The 19299-nt window shown below is 38.8% G+C and overlaps 2 protein-coding genes across 12 annotated transcripts in view; one reads left to right on the plus strand and one right to left on the minus strand.

The window, feature by feature from the left end:
• NIPBL (NIPBL cohesin loading factor) overlaps positions 1-7365 on the plus strand; it is a 135317-nt gene extending 127952 nt beyond the window's left edge. For 5 of the 7 annotated variants that reach the window (XM_015848466.2, XM_015848470.2, XM_015848472.2 and 2 more), the window contains 6 exons: positions 564-764; positions 1141-1287; positions 2651-2946; positions 3254-3428; positions 4039-4224; positions 4816-7365. In XM_015848466.2, coding sequence (XP_015703952.1) covers positions 564-764; positions 1141-1287; positions 2651-2946; positions 3254-3428; positions 4039-4224; positions 4816-5181 — 1371 coding nt within the window. In that variant the 3' untranslated portion in view covers positions 5182-7365. Of the gene's footprint in view, positions 1-563; positions 765-1140; positions 1288-2650; positions 2947-3253; positions 3429-4038; positions 4266-4815 lie in introns of all 7 variants that reach the window. The other 2 variants (XM_015848465.2, XM_015848469.2) reach the window with 2 other exon arrangements.
• Positions 7366-9087: 1722 nt separating this feature from the next.
• Positions 9088-19299, minus strand: part of CPLANE1 (ciliogenesis and planar polarity effector 1) — a 56735-nt gene continuing 46523 nt past the window's right edge. For 4 of the 5 annotated variants that reach the window (XM_032441243.1, XM_015848462.2, XM_015848460.2 and 1 more), the window contains 4 exons: positions 18789-18953; positions 17549-17661; positions 16486-16679; positions 15525-16112 (listed from right to left, as the gene is read on the minus strand). In XM_032441243.1, the coding sequence (XP_032297134.1) occupies positions 15972-16112; positions 16486-16679; positions 17549-17661; positions 18789-18953 (613 nt within the window). In that variant the 3' untranslated portion in view covers positions 15525-15971. Of the gene's footprint in view, positions 10036-15524; positions 16113-16485; positions 16680-17548; positions 17662-18788; positions 18954-19299 lie in introns of those variants that run through there. The other variant, XM_015848461.2, reaches the window with a different exon arrangement.

Raw genomic sequence — 19299 nt, forward strand, 5'->3', positions numbered from 1 at the left:
TACCTAAAGATTCAGTTTGTTCTGAAAATAGAGTAGTAGCCTTGAAATAAGTGAAATCAGATGAAAATTCTATTATATATGCAAAAAACAATGTCATTTTCTGATTGTTAATTTCCATTAATATGGGCTCAGTATTGGTTTCACTACAGTTGGCATAACGATACGTATTTTGTAAAATACTCTATGGATGTATGAACATTTATCTGTTCTTGAAAGCAGTTTAAACTGGAATATGACACTGCAGTTGGTAAGCAGATTAGCTGTAAATGTCTTACATAGGTAAGTGGTGAAAGCATTCTGCAAGACATTTTGATCTCCACCACAAATTCTGTTACAACCTGTTTTGCAGCTCAAGAGCAGCTCAAGAGTATCATAACAAAACGTTTGAAAGCTAAAATTCAGATGAGCAGCTGCTTAAAAGGAAATAAGCTTAAAAAGAAAAAATGCTAGTGGTTTCTATTCACAGGCATTTAAAATTTTCCATGGCAAGAATTATATTATTTCATGTTTCAGTTTTACTCCTTGAAAGCACTTTAAATAAAATGAATACTTTCTCGTTTCAGATGAAAGCAGTGGCTGGTATGAAGATGTCTTACCAGGTACAACAAGCAATCAATACCTGCCCAAAGGATCCTGTAAGAGGCTTTAGACACGATGAATCGTCCAGTGCTTTGTGTTCACACCTGTACTCTATGATCCGGGGGAACCGTCAACACAGACGAGCATTTCTAATTTCTTTACTCAATCTCTTTGATGATACTGCAGTAAGCATCGAGTTTCCTTCCAAAAAGAAATTTGTTATAGCATTGCAAGATGAAATTCTTCCACAATGTATTTCTATGACATAATTATTGATAATTTATTTCCCTAGTATGTTTTCTTTTACGATGTAATATGAGGTATTTACCTGTGTAACAGAATTCTGTGTCCTTCTTTATCTTTCTACATCCCAGTTTGGATTGTTTAGAAATAATGTATGTTCATCTTAACATATGTTCTTTAAAGTGGGATGGGAAGTATCTAGAATAAAATCTGTGATCATTCTTTTTGCTCTAGGCTGTTAGGAGCACAGTGCAAGTGTATGAGTCTAATGTATTTGTATATGTATTTATATGTACATTTTATTTATTTATTTTCCAGAAAACAGAGGTGAATATGCTCTTGTACATAGCAGACAATCTAGCCTGTTTTCCTTATCAAACACAGGAAGAGCCACTGTTTATAATGCATCATATAGACATTACACTATCAGTTTCTGGTAGCAACCTACTACAGTCATTTAAAGAGGTATGTGCCTTTAAATTTGATATATTTATTGCAATGGCAACATAAACTTTTCTGTAATTTCATCAGTTTTTGTTGAGTGTAGTATGATTATGATGATATGGACCAGCTTTATAGCTTTATAACCATTAGTTTATAAATAAACAACCCCTTTCTGTTCTGGCCTAGATCTGGAAAGTGCTAATTAAGAACTTTCCTTACATTGCTGCTTATGTTATTCAGAAAAATGATGATTTCTGAGGTATTAATATTAAATACCTGTAATTCTGTAGTGTTTCTGAGAAATAAGAAGCTATGTGGATCACTGTTAAGTGCTGATTTATTGTGGTTGTTGTAATAATATCCATGTTTGCTGTTTGATTTGCTTCATTGTCAAGTAACTGATGTTATTTTTATGTGTTTCACCTGAGAAACTATGCCATTTACCACAAGAAAAGAGTGTGCAAAATTTAGTTGCATAAGGTGGCAGATAGAAACCTTGGTCATGGTATAGAATCTGTTGTAACTGAATACAGAACACTGTAAGCAAAAGACCTCTGTTTCTCAAATACTTAAGAACCTTATTTCCCTGGGCAGCTTTAAAGCTGTTAGGTCCAAGCTGTTAGGAAGCAAAGCCATTTCAAGATTTTCCAATGTGACTGTTAAGTCAGCTGATGCCTGGGAATGATGCTGTTTTGAATACAACCCTACAAAAACTGCTTTTTAATCTGCTACAATCTGGAGTACATTCCTTAGATGGAGCATCAGTGTGTAACATCACTGTAGCACAGTGAGGATGAGATAGCATGGGGACGTGGTGCTATGAAAAGTCAGAGTAGGTGTGTAGTAATAATGCAAGTGTGAAACTGTAGTTCTACAATTAGCAGAACTGATTTCTAGTAGCTCTGTGTATTACTGCTTGGAGTTTCTTTGCCCAACAGTATAATTAATATCATAGAATTTTAACAGAAGCAAGAATTAAAAGCTGGGACTGCTCTTTTTACCTTAAGTGCATGTGGAAATATACATAATGCCCAAAAAAGATATCCAGGTGGCAGAAAAAAAAAAAAGCCTTATAATTACTCTTTTATTTTATTCTATCTTCTAATACATTTTTCTGGCACTACTAACACTGCTTTTTTTAAACTGCTTCATTTATGTCTGTTGCATCCACCTTTACATCAGCTTTTCTGTGGCAGAGTCCAGGGGACATTTGAGTATCTTCTTGCCATAAGTAATTTTAATCTTTGGATGTATGAGTTAATAGCATTGTTCAGGGAATTCGTGCTGATCTCAGCCAATGATGACTTTGTAAAGATCTTTCAGAAATGTGTGCAATGCTACTTTGCCCTAATTGTGGATTGTGTGTTAATTCTCTGTTTCACAGTCTATGGTGAAAGACAAAAAAAAGGAAAGAAAGCCTTCATCAGATGAGGAGACCGAGAGTGACAGTAATAGCGGCAGTGAGAGCGAAAGTGAAGAGGAAGCTTCTAAGCCTCGGAGGTTACGAAAACGAGTAGATTCTGATTCAGATTCTGATGAAGAAAATGATATAAATGCTGTGATGAAATGTTTACCAGAAAATTCAGCTCCTTTAATCGAATTTGCAAATGTGTCTCAAGGCATATTATTACTTTTGATGCTGAAACAGCATTTAAAGAACCTTTGTGGATTCTCTGATAGGTAAGGATACTTAGATAGCCTCGTGATTTTTTGGTAAGGATTAAGTCTGAACATTTCTTAATAAACTGATTGTAACTCAGTTGAATCAACAGATTTGTATAAGGGAAAAAGCATTGAGTGTAACAAATCAATGCAATGAAGCAGAAGTGTTTGCTTAGAAAAAGCAATGATTTCATTTCTTGTCAGGATGTCTGTTGTGTATGAAGTGATGCAAATATATCTGCATACGCTGGAAATTTTAGGAGCCTTTCTTTGAAATTTTTTGAAATGTCTGCAAAAGCTTTTCTCTCTTGTTTTCATTAAACAGTAAAATTCAGAAATATTCTCCATCTGAGTCTGCAAAAGTTTATGATAAAGCGATAAACAGGAAGACAGGAGTGCATTTCCATCCAAAACAAACTCTGGATTTTCTGCGGAGTGATATGGCTAGTTCCAAGATCACTGAAGAAGTGAAGAGGAGTATAGTAAAACAATACTTAGATGTAAGTAACGTTGCACAGCAGGACATCTAAATCTCTTCTAAACCAGCTAACACACAATATAATACAATACAAGGTTGAAAGAAGATGCTGTTGGATTGGGTAAACATTTTGAATTTCAAGATGTTGTTTTCTTGGTAATCTTATGCAATAATGTGATAGCACGACTTCCTTTCAGGATGCTTAGCTGTATTATTTTTCATAGTCTCTTAATAAATTTAAACAAAGTAAACAATAATTTTAACTAAACAATATTAATCTTTACAAAGTATTATCTAATTTTTCTTCTTTTCAACCCTGATCACTTCCACCAGAGGGTGACAGCATAGATCCAGAACATTTATCTTTTCTTTTTCTTTTTGGCAGTTCTTTAAAATATTAACTAGAGAAAACTTGGAAATTATGGAAACGCAGGAAGAAAACTTTAGATGTCCAGTGCGAAATGAGAGGACAGAAAAAGTGTTTAGAGGAGAACACAGGAGCTGATCAAGTTCGAAGCTGCCTTTTGTTTTACTGTGTTCTTATATTTCCATTTGGTTTTATTTGATGTAGCATCTTATAAATTCGTATTTTAGAAGTTACAGCATAGACTAATCTGTGTGGTCTCTTTCAGTTCAAGCTCCTTATGGAACATTTGGATCCTGATGAAGAAGAAGAAGATGGGGAGGTGTCAGCTAGCACAAATGCTCGGAACAAAGCAATTACCTCGCTGCTTGGAGGAGGCAGCCCTAAAAACAATGCAGCTGAGACAGAGGACGATGAAAGTGATGGGGAGGATAGAGGAGGAGGCACTTCAGGGGTGAGGCGGAGGAGGAGTCAACGTATTTCGCAGCGTATTACGTAAAATGATTTTTATGTGCTTATAAATGTCAGTCTATTATATTAAATGTACACCAAGTAATGTAATCCACATGAAAGAAAGCATTTTGTAGATAGAGATTCTCTACTTAACCGTTTATACAACTTTTGTAGAAAGTTTAACAGAAAAGACAATAAAAAAAAAAACACAAAAAAAAACACAAAAAAAAAAAACCAACTAGAAAATGAGATTTATCCAGTATAAAAAGTTATTAATTTTCCTTTGGAATGTACTGTGTGTTATCCTTTTTATTGTTGCCAAGTTTTTATGTAGCTTTATGATTCATGTGTATATATAATTTTATATATCATTAAGAGATAAAAGACACGGGTACAAATTAAGAGTATGTGGTTTTACAAGGATATGTTAACCCCTTGGCGCTGGCGGTCGCGGTGCGTCTCATTGCCGGCAATGGAATGTGTGCCGGGAAATCCCAACTCCCGGCGTCAAGGGATTAAAAGCAATAAAAGCAATAATTTCACTAAAGTTCTTTTGTGTAACACATGGTCTTTTTTCCCCCCAATGTTTTAGTCATTGAGAAGGTCAAAACGAAATTCAGACTCTACGGAGTTGGCTTCACAGATGAATGAAAGTGTTGATGTCATGGATGTCATCGCTATTTGCTGTCCAAAGTACAAAGATCGACCACAAATTGCAAGAGTAGTACAGAAAACCAGCAATGGCTTCAGTGTTCAGTGGATGGCAGGCTCCTACAGTGGCTCCTGGACTGAGGCTAAGCGCCGTGATGGCCGCAAACTGGTGCCTTGGGTAGACACTATTAAAGAGTCAGACATTATTTACAAAAAAATTGCTCTAACGAGTGCTAATAAGCTGACTAATAAAGTTGTTCAGACTTTACGATCGCTGTATGCCGCCAAGGATGGAACTTCAAGCTAATGATTTGTACATGCAGCCAAATTTACCTGAATTGAAATAACAGAAAAACTTGAAATATCAACTTTCTGGCAAAAAAAAAAAAATAAAAAAAAAAATTAAAAATCAGTTAAATGAAGAGTAAGAATGGAACCTGGGACACAGGAAAAAAGAAGGAAATGTTGGGTAAACATTTTTGTGGGAGCTTTCTTCGCTGTTGTGCAGCAGAAACTTCTCAGTTCATTTTTACTCCCACTGTATTATAGTTTAACAAAAAAAAAAATGTTTATATCTTGAAAAAAAAAAATCTTTCTGTTTAAAAAAAAAATAAACAAGTGAATGTTGGAAATTAGTCTGTTAATGTTCTTAATAAAGTGTTCTTGGAGTTTAACCTAGCAGCGGATGGCTTTCTTTAGCTTAGCCCAGTTTCCAGGGAAGCATTGTTTTTCCAGGCTGTAAAATGGCAGAACCTCCTGGATATATAATTTATTCTGTTGAAGAAAAAAATGAGGAAAGAAAAAAAAAAAAAAAAAAAAAAAAAAAAAAAAAAAAAAAAAAAAAAAAAAGCATGCAGTATCTATGACCTATCAGCAGGAGGGGTTTTTGTAAATGTAGATTTTGATGTATTAGGTCACCCTGAAATAATACAAGAAAAGGGATCCCCAGCAAATCTGGTGGAACGAATACTGCAATAAATTTTTTTACTTCTCTTTGTTACTTGTCTGTTTCCATTTGAATTTCTTATTGTAAAGATCTGTTTAAATCCATTTATATTATTTTGCAGTCTTTTGTGTAAAATTTACTATAGCAAGTGGTTTTCAAAACAATACGTGAGATACTGTTTATACGGTTTGTATAGGCTGACTTCTGGATAATTGGTATCTTCTTATTTTTATCCCTTAAGGGGTGTAAACACAAGTTAACTCCAGGGTTTGATTGTATCCTGCAATATTTAGTATTAACTATATGATTTTAGCACTGTGCCAAACACATTTTCAGAGTACGTTTTGATATAAAAAGAAACTATAGTTTATTCCTTGTATGCTTCAATTTCTTTCTAATGCTGTCCAAATGGTAATTTATGGTAGTTTAAGCTTTGGGAAAGTTGGATGACTCTTCTGCTTGGGCTAACTGGCCACATGTGCATCGCTCTGGGTTGAAATGTAGAGGTCTCTGTAAAAAGGAAATGGCTGCCGGTGTCTGGGGAGTGAATGGATGTGGATCCGGGCAATTATGCTACATTCCTTCACAAAGTAATTCTTTTCAAGTTTGTATATCAGGCTTTTTTTTTTTTCTTCTTTTTTGTTTTTTTACTAATTGAATTTTCACATTTTGTAAACTGAAAAAAAATATATATTAATAATACTGTTGAAAGCTGTTGGAAGCATTTGCTTCCATTGCATTGCCTCCAGCCCTTCATAGGCAGCGTGATTTTCTAGATGGCAACAGAAGCAGAAGATTGTGGAGTAGTATATCTAAAACAGTGACTTTTTGAAGAGTATCAAACCCTGCTGCGCTCTAAAATCTGTTCACCTGGAACAGGCGTTCCTCGGGGACTTCAGTGTTTCTCTGTGTATTTTCTTCTGCTAATTTAATTTATGGTATGATGTTTTTATTGAAAGTAGCTTGCGGAGCTCTCAATATTTTTTCTATGTTGTGAGGAATTGCAACAGCATTCCAAAATACACTCAGCTACGGAAATGACGTGAAGCTGAAATGATTCAGAACTCCTCAGAATCGAGTCAGTAACTGTTCCTGTGGGAAATGCCTGTTGGCTGTTCCACCATTGGGACAGGAATGTTCTCCCAACCTTTTGTCTTCCCTGTTGATGTTGTAAAGCAGAAAGTTGAGAATACTTTGCATGGGTGAACTCCCGGTGGTTGAAGCAAGAACTGCTTACACAGATGCAGTCTCAAATTGCTGTCACTCATCTGTTAGGCATTTCTGGTTTGTATCAGAGCATCATTTTTCATATGTAATACAAGCATTTCCATGTTCATAAACAGTTTTGTTTTGTTTGGTTTTGTTTTCCTGGTCATGTGACTTTCCCAATAGCAAAGAGTTGTGGAGTTTTCATTTTTTGGGGATTTTTGGCTTTGTTGCTTTCTTTTGTTTGGGGATTATTTTCTTTTGCTTTGTTTCGTTTTGTTTTGCTTTATATTAATTTGTTTGATATTTATTAGAATAAAATTATCGGTATAACTATAATTAAACTACAAAAAATGGATGTCTAAATTTGTCTTAGTTGAGAAGATTTGATCTGGTTCCATTTTGTGCCGAGGGGCGTCCGCGCTCCTGGTGGGGATGTTGGCTGTAGCATAATGCAGACTTATAGAACCAGTTATAGGTAATTAAATTTATAATGCCCTCACAAGTTAAGAGTTGAATTTTCCCCCCTCAGTGCTACTGACAGTAAGAGTTATTGTCACTTTGACTATCGCAGACATTCAGATTGCTTGCTGTGAAATAAAAAGTGGGAAGAAGCTCCTGCTATTCCTGCAAGGTGGGCTGATGGTTTTCAGCAGCGCAGAGCAGCCCCACGCACAGCGGTGAGCCATTCACTGCTCCGCCCCCGAGTCCGCAGCACTGCAGGAGCGACATGCTACCCGCTAAAGGGTCGTTCTACCTTAATTAAATAGAGAGTGCTGCAGTGCAGTAATTGGTAACAATAATGGGATTTACTCCTTTGTTTTGACATAGCTTGGTAGTATTTTTTCACTGTATGGCTATAGATTTTTACGTACATAATGATAATACTCATTGGATTTTTTTATTCTTCTTGCTTTCCCCCTTTGCGTACCAGTTCTGTGCGTGGAAGCTTGTTGTGGTACCTCGTGTAACAAAGGGATGCTGTCAGGCATTCAGAATTAACGCTATCCATGTTGTACTTAAAGAAAACACGGACACTTCCATGATCTCAATGGGAAGGAGATGGTTGTTTTTAATCTTCCGCCTCAGTACTGTAAAATTCCAGAATAATTCTTGAATATTTTCATTATCTGCAGCTGTAAAAGATCACAATAGTTTTTGATGAAACTTTTAATTACAGATAAGTATTTTTTTAAATGATCCAGTATTGCCCTTTTGTATTTTTGAGGTTCTCTGTTGCTAATATCAGTGATTAACGTGTATATATACAATATTCAATATTGAATAATATTCAATATTCAGCAAAAGCATTTTGGTGAGGTGTGGCCATTAAAAAGCTATTTACCATTTCAAAACCTGAGTCAAACCTTAGTGTTTGTTTTGTCGCTGTGATGTCACTAGTGAGGATATTGCCAGCGTTGGCTGTGCTCAGCACACGCCCACTCTCCCATAGCTCTAACACAGAGCACCTGGTAGCACTGAAATAGTTATTACATCTTGTTTGTGGCTCATGACAAAAAGTCTGTAACAGAGTCTAACTCATCTGGTGCTAATTGAACAGCACGGCATTCTGCCTAATACAGCTGTTGATGCTGCAGGTTAGCGGATGGATCAGTTAATTGATCCTTGCTGTGAAGCTAACAACACATTTTAACTCCAAGCCCCACATGGGCGTTAATGGAGTTAAATTCAAAGAAACATCTGTTGCTTTTTGTTCATGTGCCCAACGTGACGTAGCAAGAGCTCAAGGCACAAGTCCTGTACCTCGGTTTCTTCCCACTCACTTCAGAGCCACACCGTAACAACAAATGTTTCCATATCCCTTTGAGAATTTGTCATTAAAGTACTGAGCTGTATTGGGTAGGTGAGTTCTGAATGTAAGCTGTGAGTGTTTAGAGTTCACGGTTCCTTGACTAAATATTAAAGTATTACTGTTATATACAAATAAATTCATAGTATTTTCATACTTCATTTATTTAAAATAAATGTTTTAAGAGTTCAGTTTGAACCCTTCTATAATGACACTTGCAGGTTTTTATCCCAGAGCACACATACGCTTAGTTAAATCCATTCTCATTGTGCTTTATTCATTCTGAGGTAACTCCTGCCATTCTATTGTTGATTAGCCCCACGCTGCTTATAAAACATAATACAGATTTCCCGTTTCCCACTTGGGTTTGGACTTCTTTGTATGAGGAAGGAGATGTTTTCATTGACATACACGTAATTGTGTACACTGCAGATCCTGAGCTGTGAAATTCTTCCCCCAAAACCCTGCTCGCCCATACACTGGTTTGGAGGCAAGTGAGAAGATGAGGGAGGTACCCGATCCTGTGTGGAACAGTCTGTGCTGTGTGATGCCTGTGCAGGCAGCAGACACCAGTTTAGTGGCTGTGCAAGTGTGTGACATACATTTCAGCACCCATCTCTCTAGGAAAGGGGATCTACAGCGGGTGACTCAGGGTGGAAACTATTTCCCAGTGTTTCAGGGACTCGTTAATCAAACTTGGTTTCCACGAGCTTCTCAGTGTAATAGCACTGTCAAAGCTGTGTTGAAAACAAGTGTCCGAGTTGCTGGGTGCTAGAAAATAGTGATGCAGCTGCTCTTCACCCACCACCCCTTCTGTACAACCACACACTGAAGACACGCTGCCCTTAGATTGCAGCTTTCTCCAACTCTCATTTGTTAGGGTTACGTTTGTACGGAGTAATACAGAAGCTGAATTGCGCTTCAGTCCCTACATGCGTAGATGAGCTGAATGGATTTTGCTCCCTGCTGTGAGCACAGACAAACAACATGTAACGATCTCTTGAGAAAATCCACCAGTCTCAGATTTATTAGGAAACTTCTTTGATTCTGAATTTTCGCAGGCCAGTCCTGAACATAATCAGTCCAGTGTCATTCTGAACAGAAGTGCCTCATCTCCAAGCACAAAACTGCACTTCAGGCCCACGCAGTTCCAAGTTCTCTGTGATTTGGATCGCTCTTCATCAATTCTTTTCAGTTGTCTAAAATCAGTGGTGAGAAAAAATAGTAATTCACTATTAGCACACTGCAGAGTTCTAAAACTGCAAGAGCTGTTTCACATTCTGAAATGAAATTCCTGGTTCTGATCAGCTCAGCAGTGGGCTGTAAAACCCTGAACCAGAAATTGGTTTGTCAAAACCAACATCAGCGCTGTTTTGATTAATCTGGAAAGGCATAAATTTGTTCCCTTAATGATTTGTTCCTCCAAAGGGTCTGCATGCTGTGCTCCCAAAGAGTCAGTGGTATTTTAAAGCAAGAACTGCACAAGGAATTATATCCTGAATTAGCAAGTAGCATGCTTTTGACTTTTGTTTTGCTCTACTTGAGTGAGGATTCCATTTCACCCCATACAGAACTCCATTTGAACTGGCTGAAGTCGGACTGCCTGCCTGCATGCCACCCAATTTCAGTCATACATTCCAAACTTCCATTCTCCATTGACCACTTCTGAGTAGGACCGGATGCTCCATAGTTAGCTGTAACTTTTCCTGGCCTCAGTTTTAAATGATGCCTCTCCCTTAAAAGACATCTTTAGGAAAGCACATATTTGGTCATAACAAGAAGTCAAGTATTTCTCTCAAAAGGTCCTTTTTTAGTCAGAGTGTTTCCTGAACAACTCGCTCACTTTCTATTCCTTGTCCACCACCAGCACATATTGTGGAGAAAAGTACAGGAGACAAGGATGTGTGAAGGAGCTCAGACTACAGCTGAATGCATCCCATTCTGTCTTTAGGGGTGTGACTGTGACTTTGAAGAGTGAAGGAGCTTAATACACCCATTGATGTTTCCCTGGATGTTCCCCAAGCATTTGTTCTTTAATTAGGCAATATTTTTTGAAATAAGGAATATAGATTAGGCTGCTTTATCTTGTTGTTTGACATCTCCTTACAGTCCCTCACTTCAAATACCTCAGCCAGAGCTCTGACAAAGAAGTAGACTTCTGCAGTATAGAGTATGATTGTGCCACGTGAAAACAATCAAGAACACGTAAGTACCATTTTGTTATTATCCAATTAGTAAGCAAGATTCCACATTAAGGATAAATATTTAAGAAGAATCCTTTCATTTTTGGACATTTTTCTTTTTTCTTTTCTTATTTTAATTCTGGGGTTTAATATATGGGGGGTTTAATATTTATTTATATTTAATATCTGGGGGGTTCGACTGATGATGAGTATTCAGTATCCCTGCTTTTTGAAACAACCGAAGAGCCAAGCAGCGTTCTGACTGCAGCTACCAAAGAAACCTGAAGTGAGAACTCATATGAGTCACCCCGCCTGAGCCTCGACCATTTTTTTAAGATTCTTTCCTTCCATTTCTCATTTTTCCATCGCCCCTTTCCAAACAAAATGCAGGAGGCGATGCATATTATACACTTTAAATTTTGTTCCCCTCTATTTTGTTAATGAATTGCTATTTCCAACCTGCTGCAACTAAATCCCTTTCAAAATACGCTGTGTGGCTCAGTGCACTTTGTCCAAAGCCAAATAAAAAAGTGACAAAAACATGTGAAGTTCTCTCATGAAAAGAGCCTGCACGCTACTAATGATCTCTGTTCTTCCTTTCTCTGAATCTCTCTCTGCTGCAGACACTCGGACCTGTCCTATTGCTATGGATAACACTTAGTAGGAGTACAGTAAATCTGAATACAGAGTTACCCCTTCCAGCCCAAGGCTCAGCCAAATGCCGGGTGCGATGTGGCTCCCTCTGCTCTTCCTTTCACAGGTGGACAAATTCTCTCTTAATTTTTCTGCTAGGACCAATGGGATATTTGCTCTCACCAGTTTATGCTACTGCTTTTGGTGGCTCCTGATTTGTTTCCCTCATGTACCTGCAGTTTCTGTACAACCTCTGCCATCATTTGAATGTCTTCCAGAATTTCCTTGCTAGTTTTCCCGCTACGCTTCAGAAGGGCAAGAAGTGTTTATGCCCATCCAAGCATTGCATTACATCCCTGGTAAGTCTGCCCCTCCCTTTGCTTATGGGATACCAGACCAAAGTCCAATCACATCTCCAGTTCTCAGGGGGAAAAAAAGGACATTACCGGACTCTCATTGTTTGCTGCACAGACACAAGAATTCTCAACCTGCTTGCAGTGAAATCATCACCTGCTGCTCCCTCCCTGCTGTTCTATTCTCAGATGATCAACAGAATACCAAAATACTCCAACTGATACAGTATTAACCTGCTGGCACTGCGCCTCTTGGCTTCAGAAGGATGCCTTGGATTGCTGCGCTCTTCCACTTCCATGCTGACATGAAGTCTGTTCTAATGATGGGCAGATGTTACCTCACTTGTCAATCCTGCACATCCACCTTCTCTAAGTTAGAATGCTTTTAAGGCAATTCCAAACTGTTCTGGGAGCAGAGCATTACTGATGGGGCTGCGTCTTGTCCAGCTCCATCTCATGAACTTCTGGAAACATTGAATTGCTGCTGGTTTTGAGCTACTTGTTTTTGAACAGTACTAAACAGTGTTCACTGATTGTCAGGAAGCTGGGAATGCAGAGGCTGTCTGGTTAAGTGCAGCTCTGGTCACAGACCTTCTGGGATGTTACAGCACTACGTTTGCATGTCTTTGCTTAAGGGTGGGGGCATTTCTGAAAGCTGCTTTCAGCTTTAAATGGAAATCTTTCTCTTTGCAGCCTCACATTCCAGCAAAATGGTCCTGAAGTAGCTGTAATCAGCAGCTTCATTAGCAAAACTTGTGCTTTATGTTGGAGCTGATGAAAGGAAAGACGGGTTGTGTATTTATTTTCTTGAAACAACAGATCTCATTACCTGGAACAGCCTCCCTTCCCTCCCTTTGAGACATAAAAGTAGTTTTGCATGGGACAACATACAAAGACACGGCAATGCAATTAATAAATCCTTGATTTCTTGTCTCGTTTTGAAGAGGTGGTCAAGCCATATACCTGCCTATGGAGGGAAGACGTTAGCACACTGGGTTGAGTGGGCTTCTTCCATCCACTGTGTTCTGTGGCAGGTAGAAGTTACATGGAAGGGAGCGGGTGTCAGGCTGCTCTGCTCCCATTCCTAACTGGATTCATTGACATTGAATACAGATCTGGCTGGGCATGGGATACAAAATAGCTGCACAAACATTTCCAGATAGAGGCCAATAATTGCTGTTCAAGTTAATTGCAATTAATGTTTAGCAGTTAATGCTTAAATGGGAAATGTTTATGTTCTGCTTCCCAAGAACACCAGTAAATGAGGAAATGGCTGCTATAAGCCATAAACTTTGTGTTTTGATTGTCTCATTTTTCTGAAGGAGCATTTCTGTATGTGATGTGCAACAGAGACGTATCACTAAAGAAAAGGGTGAAAAACATCGTAACTTCTCGATTTCATACAAGACATGTGTAATCCTGCTGCCTTGTTTTAGGCATTAATTTGGGGGAGGTGGGGAAGAATGGGGCCATTTCAGGGACATATTCAATATATGGTTTAACAATTTGATTTAGAGTGTCTGCTCTAAATCCGCTCTGCTCAGAAAATAACCCTCTTGGGATGTAAAAAAAATAAATGAGGTCATTGCACAAGAAGAGAAAGTGAGAGAAAACTCCTGGGTGGGTGGGAGCAGCAGGGTTAACAGGTGATGATCCTCGTCCTCTGTGTGGATGTGCTTTACGAACCTGCTACCCCATGTCTCAAGCAAAACAGAAGGTTACAGTTGACCTTGTTGAGAGGTCTGTGAACTGGCTCTCTCTTGCAGTGTTTCGAGATGCCATGGGACAGAAGTCAAACAAAGGAAAGCCACCTGCAGTGATAAACTGCCTGTGCTTCCTTTAGCACCTAGAGGTGTTGATCATCTAGAGATGTGTGGATGAACCACCTTACACCTGCACCCCACACTAAATGCCTGGTGTCACCTGTATCTGAGAGCACTGCAGCCCCTAAACTCTAAAGTCTGTGTTAATGAGATTTGTGAAGAGACTGTAAAGCTCCTTTGAATGCCTTCAGTATCCTTCTTATAAATACAGTTCTTATGTCTTTTTTTTCTGTCTTTTTTTCCTCCTTCCCCTCCCAACATAACTGAACACTCTGATCTTTAGCACTATGTTGTCAGTCAAGGTTTTTAAGTTATTTATGAGCAGGTAAATTCTTTTCAGGTTGCAGCAGGTGCACTGTCTTGCTGACCTTGTGTAACTCCACTGCTAGCAAAGTATCCCATTTGTTTTGTCCACTTTTGTGTGAGACATGCTTTTTTATTGTTGTTCTTACTTTGCGTGTTGCAGTATATGCATAAGCATTTAATTAAGATGACATTGTAATGTTTGTCTGAAATGGCTGAACAGTTACAGTAACTGCTTAGAACTGATTCAGTTCTCGCACACCTTGCAGGATGCCATTTATGAGGGACCATAAGGTCCCTGACTGCATTCTCTTCCTTCTCACTAAGTGTCTGTGATCATAAGGAGACCTTCACACTTGGGTAAAATAGAATTTCCCCTTTTATTTTTCCTAAAAAGAACATACTTTCTGCCACCTTGGAGAAAGACACTTCAAGTCTGTGAATAGATCAGTTTCATGCTTTGGACATGCTCTTTGAAAGTACCTCCCCTTTCCATTTGGAGATGGTCACTCCCAGTACAGTCCCATGTACTGGGACAAGCTGATGCAGATATTGAGGACGACCAAAAACACACAGCCAGTGTGGATCTCAGTGTACAGAAACTGGCAATTCTACCCTCATATGTCTCTAACTCAGTAACAGCCTTTCCCATCTCTTGACATTTGTCAAGATGCAGCCGTACTCTGCAACAGGAAAACATACATGTTACAGAATGAGCACTCTTTAGACTGCCATTGGAAACTTCATTATTTCACTACAAAAATAAGAACTGCTGCCGGTGTGAAAGAGCCACCACAGCTGCACCTGCCAGGACTACTATAAACACGAGGGCAGCTCCCATTTCATTATGTTGGCCCACAATGACAGAGGAGGATTGCATTGGTACGGCAGTAGATGAACGTTCCTACCAATATCCCCCTCCGTGTTGTTGCTGTGTGACAGATGGCAGCAGGGGGGCGGTCTGACAGAATGGTGTCTAACTTGGAAGTGCAGACGATGCAAAGCTGTGCCGTCAAATTTGATGGCACCCACTGACATTCACTGCCACATTTATGGAAACCAAACAGTGGGTGTGAGGTGGTAGGTTGTGTGTTTCAGCAGTGGCAACCTTCATAGCTGGTCACCTCCATAGGTGCAGAGTTTTACAAGCACAACATGCAGGAGTTTGTTCACAGCTGGTGAAAATGCATTGTTATGGAGGTGGTGACTTCACTGAACAGTGCTTTGTAGCTGAGAATTCACCATGAGACAGTGCTACTGCTACTGTACATACCTCTATCATTCAAACTGCTTTTGCATGTCTACTGACAACTGTACAGAGGAGTAAAATACTGGGGTAGTGCACATGCATGTGGACAGTCAGGGGCACACAGCAGTAAAAGTGCTATGTGTGTAAATCACAGCAGAAACTAATAAACTCATTTTTATTAAATCAGCTTATCACAATTCTTAAGTTACAAAAGTAAGTGTCAATAATGACGTTAAATTTTACATACAAAGATAAAGCAGTTGTGCAGTGCTCTTAAAATAGAACAGAACTTTTTAGGTGTTTGAGAGGGGCAAAGTAGCTGACTCAGAAATTCTTGATTAAGATTCCTAGTCTGCATTCACCACCAACATCATTTAGTTCTTAAAGACTAAGACATGTGGAAAGCAAACCTCCCTCTGAGGAATTAAATATCATCTAGGCAAGACTTAATCAGTGAGAGGTCTTTGTGCTGCTTAAGAAGATAACCAGTAAAAGCCTCAAATCATTGTAGGTAGAACAGCGATTACTTTAAAAAATGAGACTGAACACCATTAACTGTTTCAGCAGTGCACAGACACTGCGAAATTCTGTTCAAGTGTCTTCCACATCAGCTACCAGAGCCTCGATCGCATTCCAGTCCAACCTGCTGAGGAAACTTCCCGTGCTCTCAGAAATACCATCAGTGTCATTATTGGAAACAGGAGAGAAACTAACAGTATGAGGTGCAGAGTCCTATTGGAGAAAAAGAAGATGAGCTGAAATATCGTGCACCATTTGTAACAACAGCCCTGTGCAGTAGTTGGAAAAGATCCATCTGTTTTTAAGCATGACCTAATCAAGCTGTGTATTTGACCATTCTGCTTGGACAGAAGACCTGACTATATAGTTCCTGTAAGAAGGAGCATTCGCTTGCAAGTTGAACATATCGTTGGCATCATTGTGAACGTAAGATTTAGTTCTATTGACTAACCATCAGACCCCTCTGACTCACTCCTACCCACACAATTTAAATAGAAAAGCACATTTCAAATACAGAAAAAGTAAACAAAGGACTGGTGTTAAATAGCAGGTATCACATCGTTCCCAGAATAAGTACACCTCTCACCTGAAACAAGGTGTCATGAGAATCCTGAAGTGTTCCCTGGATCTCATCAGGTGCAGTCCAAGGACTTTCTACATCACCATCAGTCTCATGATCAAAACCTTCTGTCTGAACTGCAGTAGAAACACCTGGATGCTTTTGTTGTTCTTGTTTAGTTTTGTTTGTTGTTGATATTCTGCTCACTCTGCACTCAGCAGCTGAAGAAAACAAAACCAACCACAATAGTAATATTTCAGACAGTTTTCTTTTGCACGTTATGAAATTTCCCCAGGAACAGGAGCTCCAAGTTCTAAGAAGTGAGACTGTATGTAAACACACATAAAAACAGATATGTGGCTGTTGCTGTAAAACACTGCTTGTTCCTTCAAACCTAACCTCTGGACTGTCTTCCTAAAGGAAAACATGAAGTTGAATAGGTCCTGTGGTACAGTCCCTCTGTGAAGACAGGCTGAGAGAGCTGGAGCTGTTCAGTCTGAAGAAAAGAAGGCTTTGGGGAGGTCTGGTAACAGCCTCTCAGAATCCAAAGGAGAATTATAAGAAAAAAGGGAACAGATGTTATTCTGTTGTGAGAGGACAAGGGGAAATGGTTTCAAAGTAAAAGAGTGGAGATTTAGACTGGATATAAGAAAAAAAAGTTCTGCAATAAGGGTAGTGAAGCACTGGAACACACTGCCCAGAGGGGCGGCAGATGCACCATCCCTGTAGACATTCAAGGTGAGACTAGATGGGATTCTGAAATAAATTGACATTTAGCTAGCCACGAGGGCACTGTACTACACCACTATCAAAACTATAGTGTAAGCCAAAATGGAATCAGCCCACAATATATCCTACATTTCAGACCTAGGGAATTATATCCATGGTCCTTTTTCATCCTGTTCAGAAATTCCATTCTTACAGCCAAGTCTTGCACACGTTAGAATTTGATTACGAGGAAATATTTATGTGAAGAAACTCTTATGGATACACAGCTACACATGTACGAAAACTCCTCCCTCTCAAAATCCAGTGGTAACTTTAACAAGGTATGAAAGACACATTTTCATGAATGAATGTCTGTTCTTACCCTTGGACCGTGTTGAGCCAAGAGCTGGAGTAAAATGACGTCCCTTTTGGCCAAAGCAGGGTCTGGCAGCAATTCTGTTCCTTTCTGACATAACATGAATGTTTGGATGCCCTCTACAGCGAGGAAAAACAAACAAAATCTCTCTCAATACAACAACACCTAAAGCCAAATATTTAACACAAACGATTAATTCACACAAACTATATCTCACAGGGCATGTTCAGTCAAGGTAGAAAGACCTCTAAAAGCACTGACAGCCCAGCTAGGTGAAGGTCAACATCACACAACGCTTGTCAGGCCAACAAAGACCACACTCTAATGAGGATCACAGAGAAGACAAATAAAATTGACTTTATAGAGAACCACTTTAAGCCCCATTACTCAGAAGTTACTACCACTCCTAATAGGTTTTCTGCATTCTGATTCTGGCAGGTCTGGTACCATTAAACTGCCCTTGGATGTCAGAAGCCTGTGTAGGGCACTGACTGCATTCAGTTGAACAATCTATCCTGGAGCTTTAACAATTAAAATAAATGCAGAAATATTTAAATTTGGAAGTTAGGAGATTTTCCAAAGTGTTTCCAGTTCCTCCTATTATTCTGGAAAAAAAGTTGTGGAGGACAAAATGGATACTACAATGTACACCTAGATTTTGTATGTGAGACATTAAAACCATTAAGAAGAATAAATTAACCAATTTGTCAAACTAAAATATCACCACGTCCTCAGAAAGCAATAAGCTCTTAATTGCAAAAGAAAAACTAAAACCCTAGGGAATTAAAAAAAAAACAAAACAAAAACCAAAAAAGATTTCCTATGTCAGAAAGGACAAGAGTAAATCTAGACTCATGAACTCTCATTTATTTGTTCTATATGTGTTCACAGTAGTGCTTATATTTGCTTATTGCTCATTCCTGGATGCTACTGAAATCATTAACTACGTTACTGGCTATTTTCCAGGTACCCAGTTGTCACCGAGTGGAATGGGCAAGGACAACAACTGTAGCTTTGAATCTAGAGTTGGCTCAGCCTGTGCTCCAAAAGGCATTTTTAAAGCTTTTTCCAAGATTTGATCTGGCAATTAAAAGCAAACTTGAGTTCCGACTCCTCTGTTACAATAAACATGTATCACGTATTCTGTAAGATTATGAAGTTTCTCTCCTACAACAACACTACAAGTTGCAGATGAATTCGTGTGGCAGAGAAGACAATGAAATTAGTTAACATGTAATGTTGTTACCCTTTAGTTGACACAATGTGCTGTTTTCTGCACTCCTGAGGTGATCTTGCACTGGACCATTGTCTGCGCTCACTTGCAGGGAACATCAGCGTTTCAGATAACACTTCATTCACCAAAGAAAGTGCTTGTGATACTCTCATACTGTGATGTTCAGAAAACATAATTCTATGGAGAAAAGGAACCATTATATTACATGTTAACCTGTATAATCACTCAATTGCAAATGGCTTGAAAGGCTCCTTGGTATCCAAAAGAGAAAAGTGTTTTTACAGTTTCAGAAAGCACATGCTAATTGCTATCTTTTTAAGAAAATTAGCAAAAAACTGTAATACTGTTTGTGGTCCTTTCCCCTTGTCCTGCTGCCATGAATCGCTGAAGAGTCAGACTCTTGCATCTTAGATATTTATAGATATTGATCAGATCCCCTCTCTGCCTTTTTTTCTCAGTGTTGAACAGACGCAGGTTGCTCAGTCTTTCCTTATAGAAGTGATGCTCCAGGCCCTTTATCATC

The sequence above is a fragment of the Coturnix japonica genome, chromosome Z, assembly GCF_001577835.2.
Source record: "Coturnix japonica isolate 7356 chromosome Z, Coturnix japonica 2.1, whole genome shotgun sequence".
Lineage (NCBI taxonomy): Eukaryota > Metazoa > Chordata > Aves > Galliformes > Phasianidae > Coturnix > Coturnix japonica.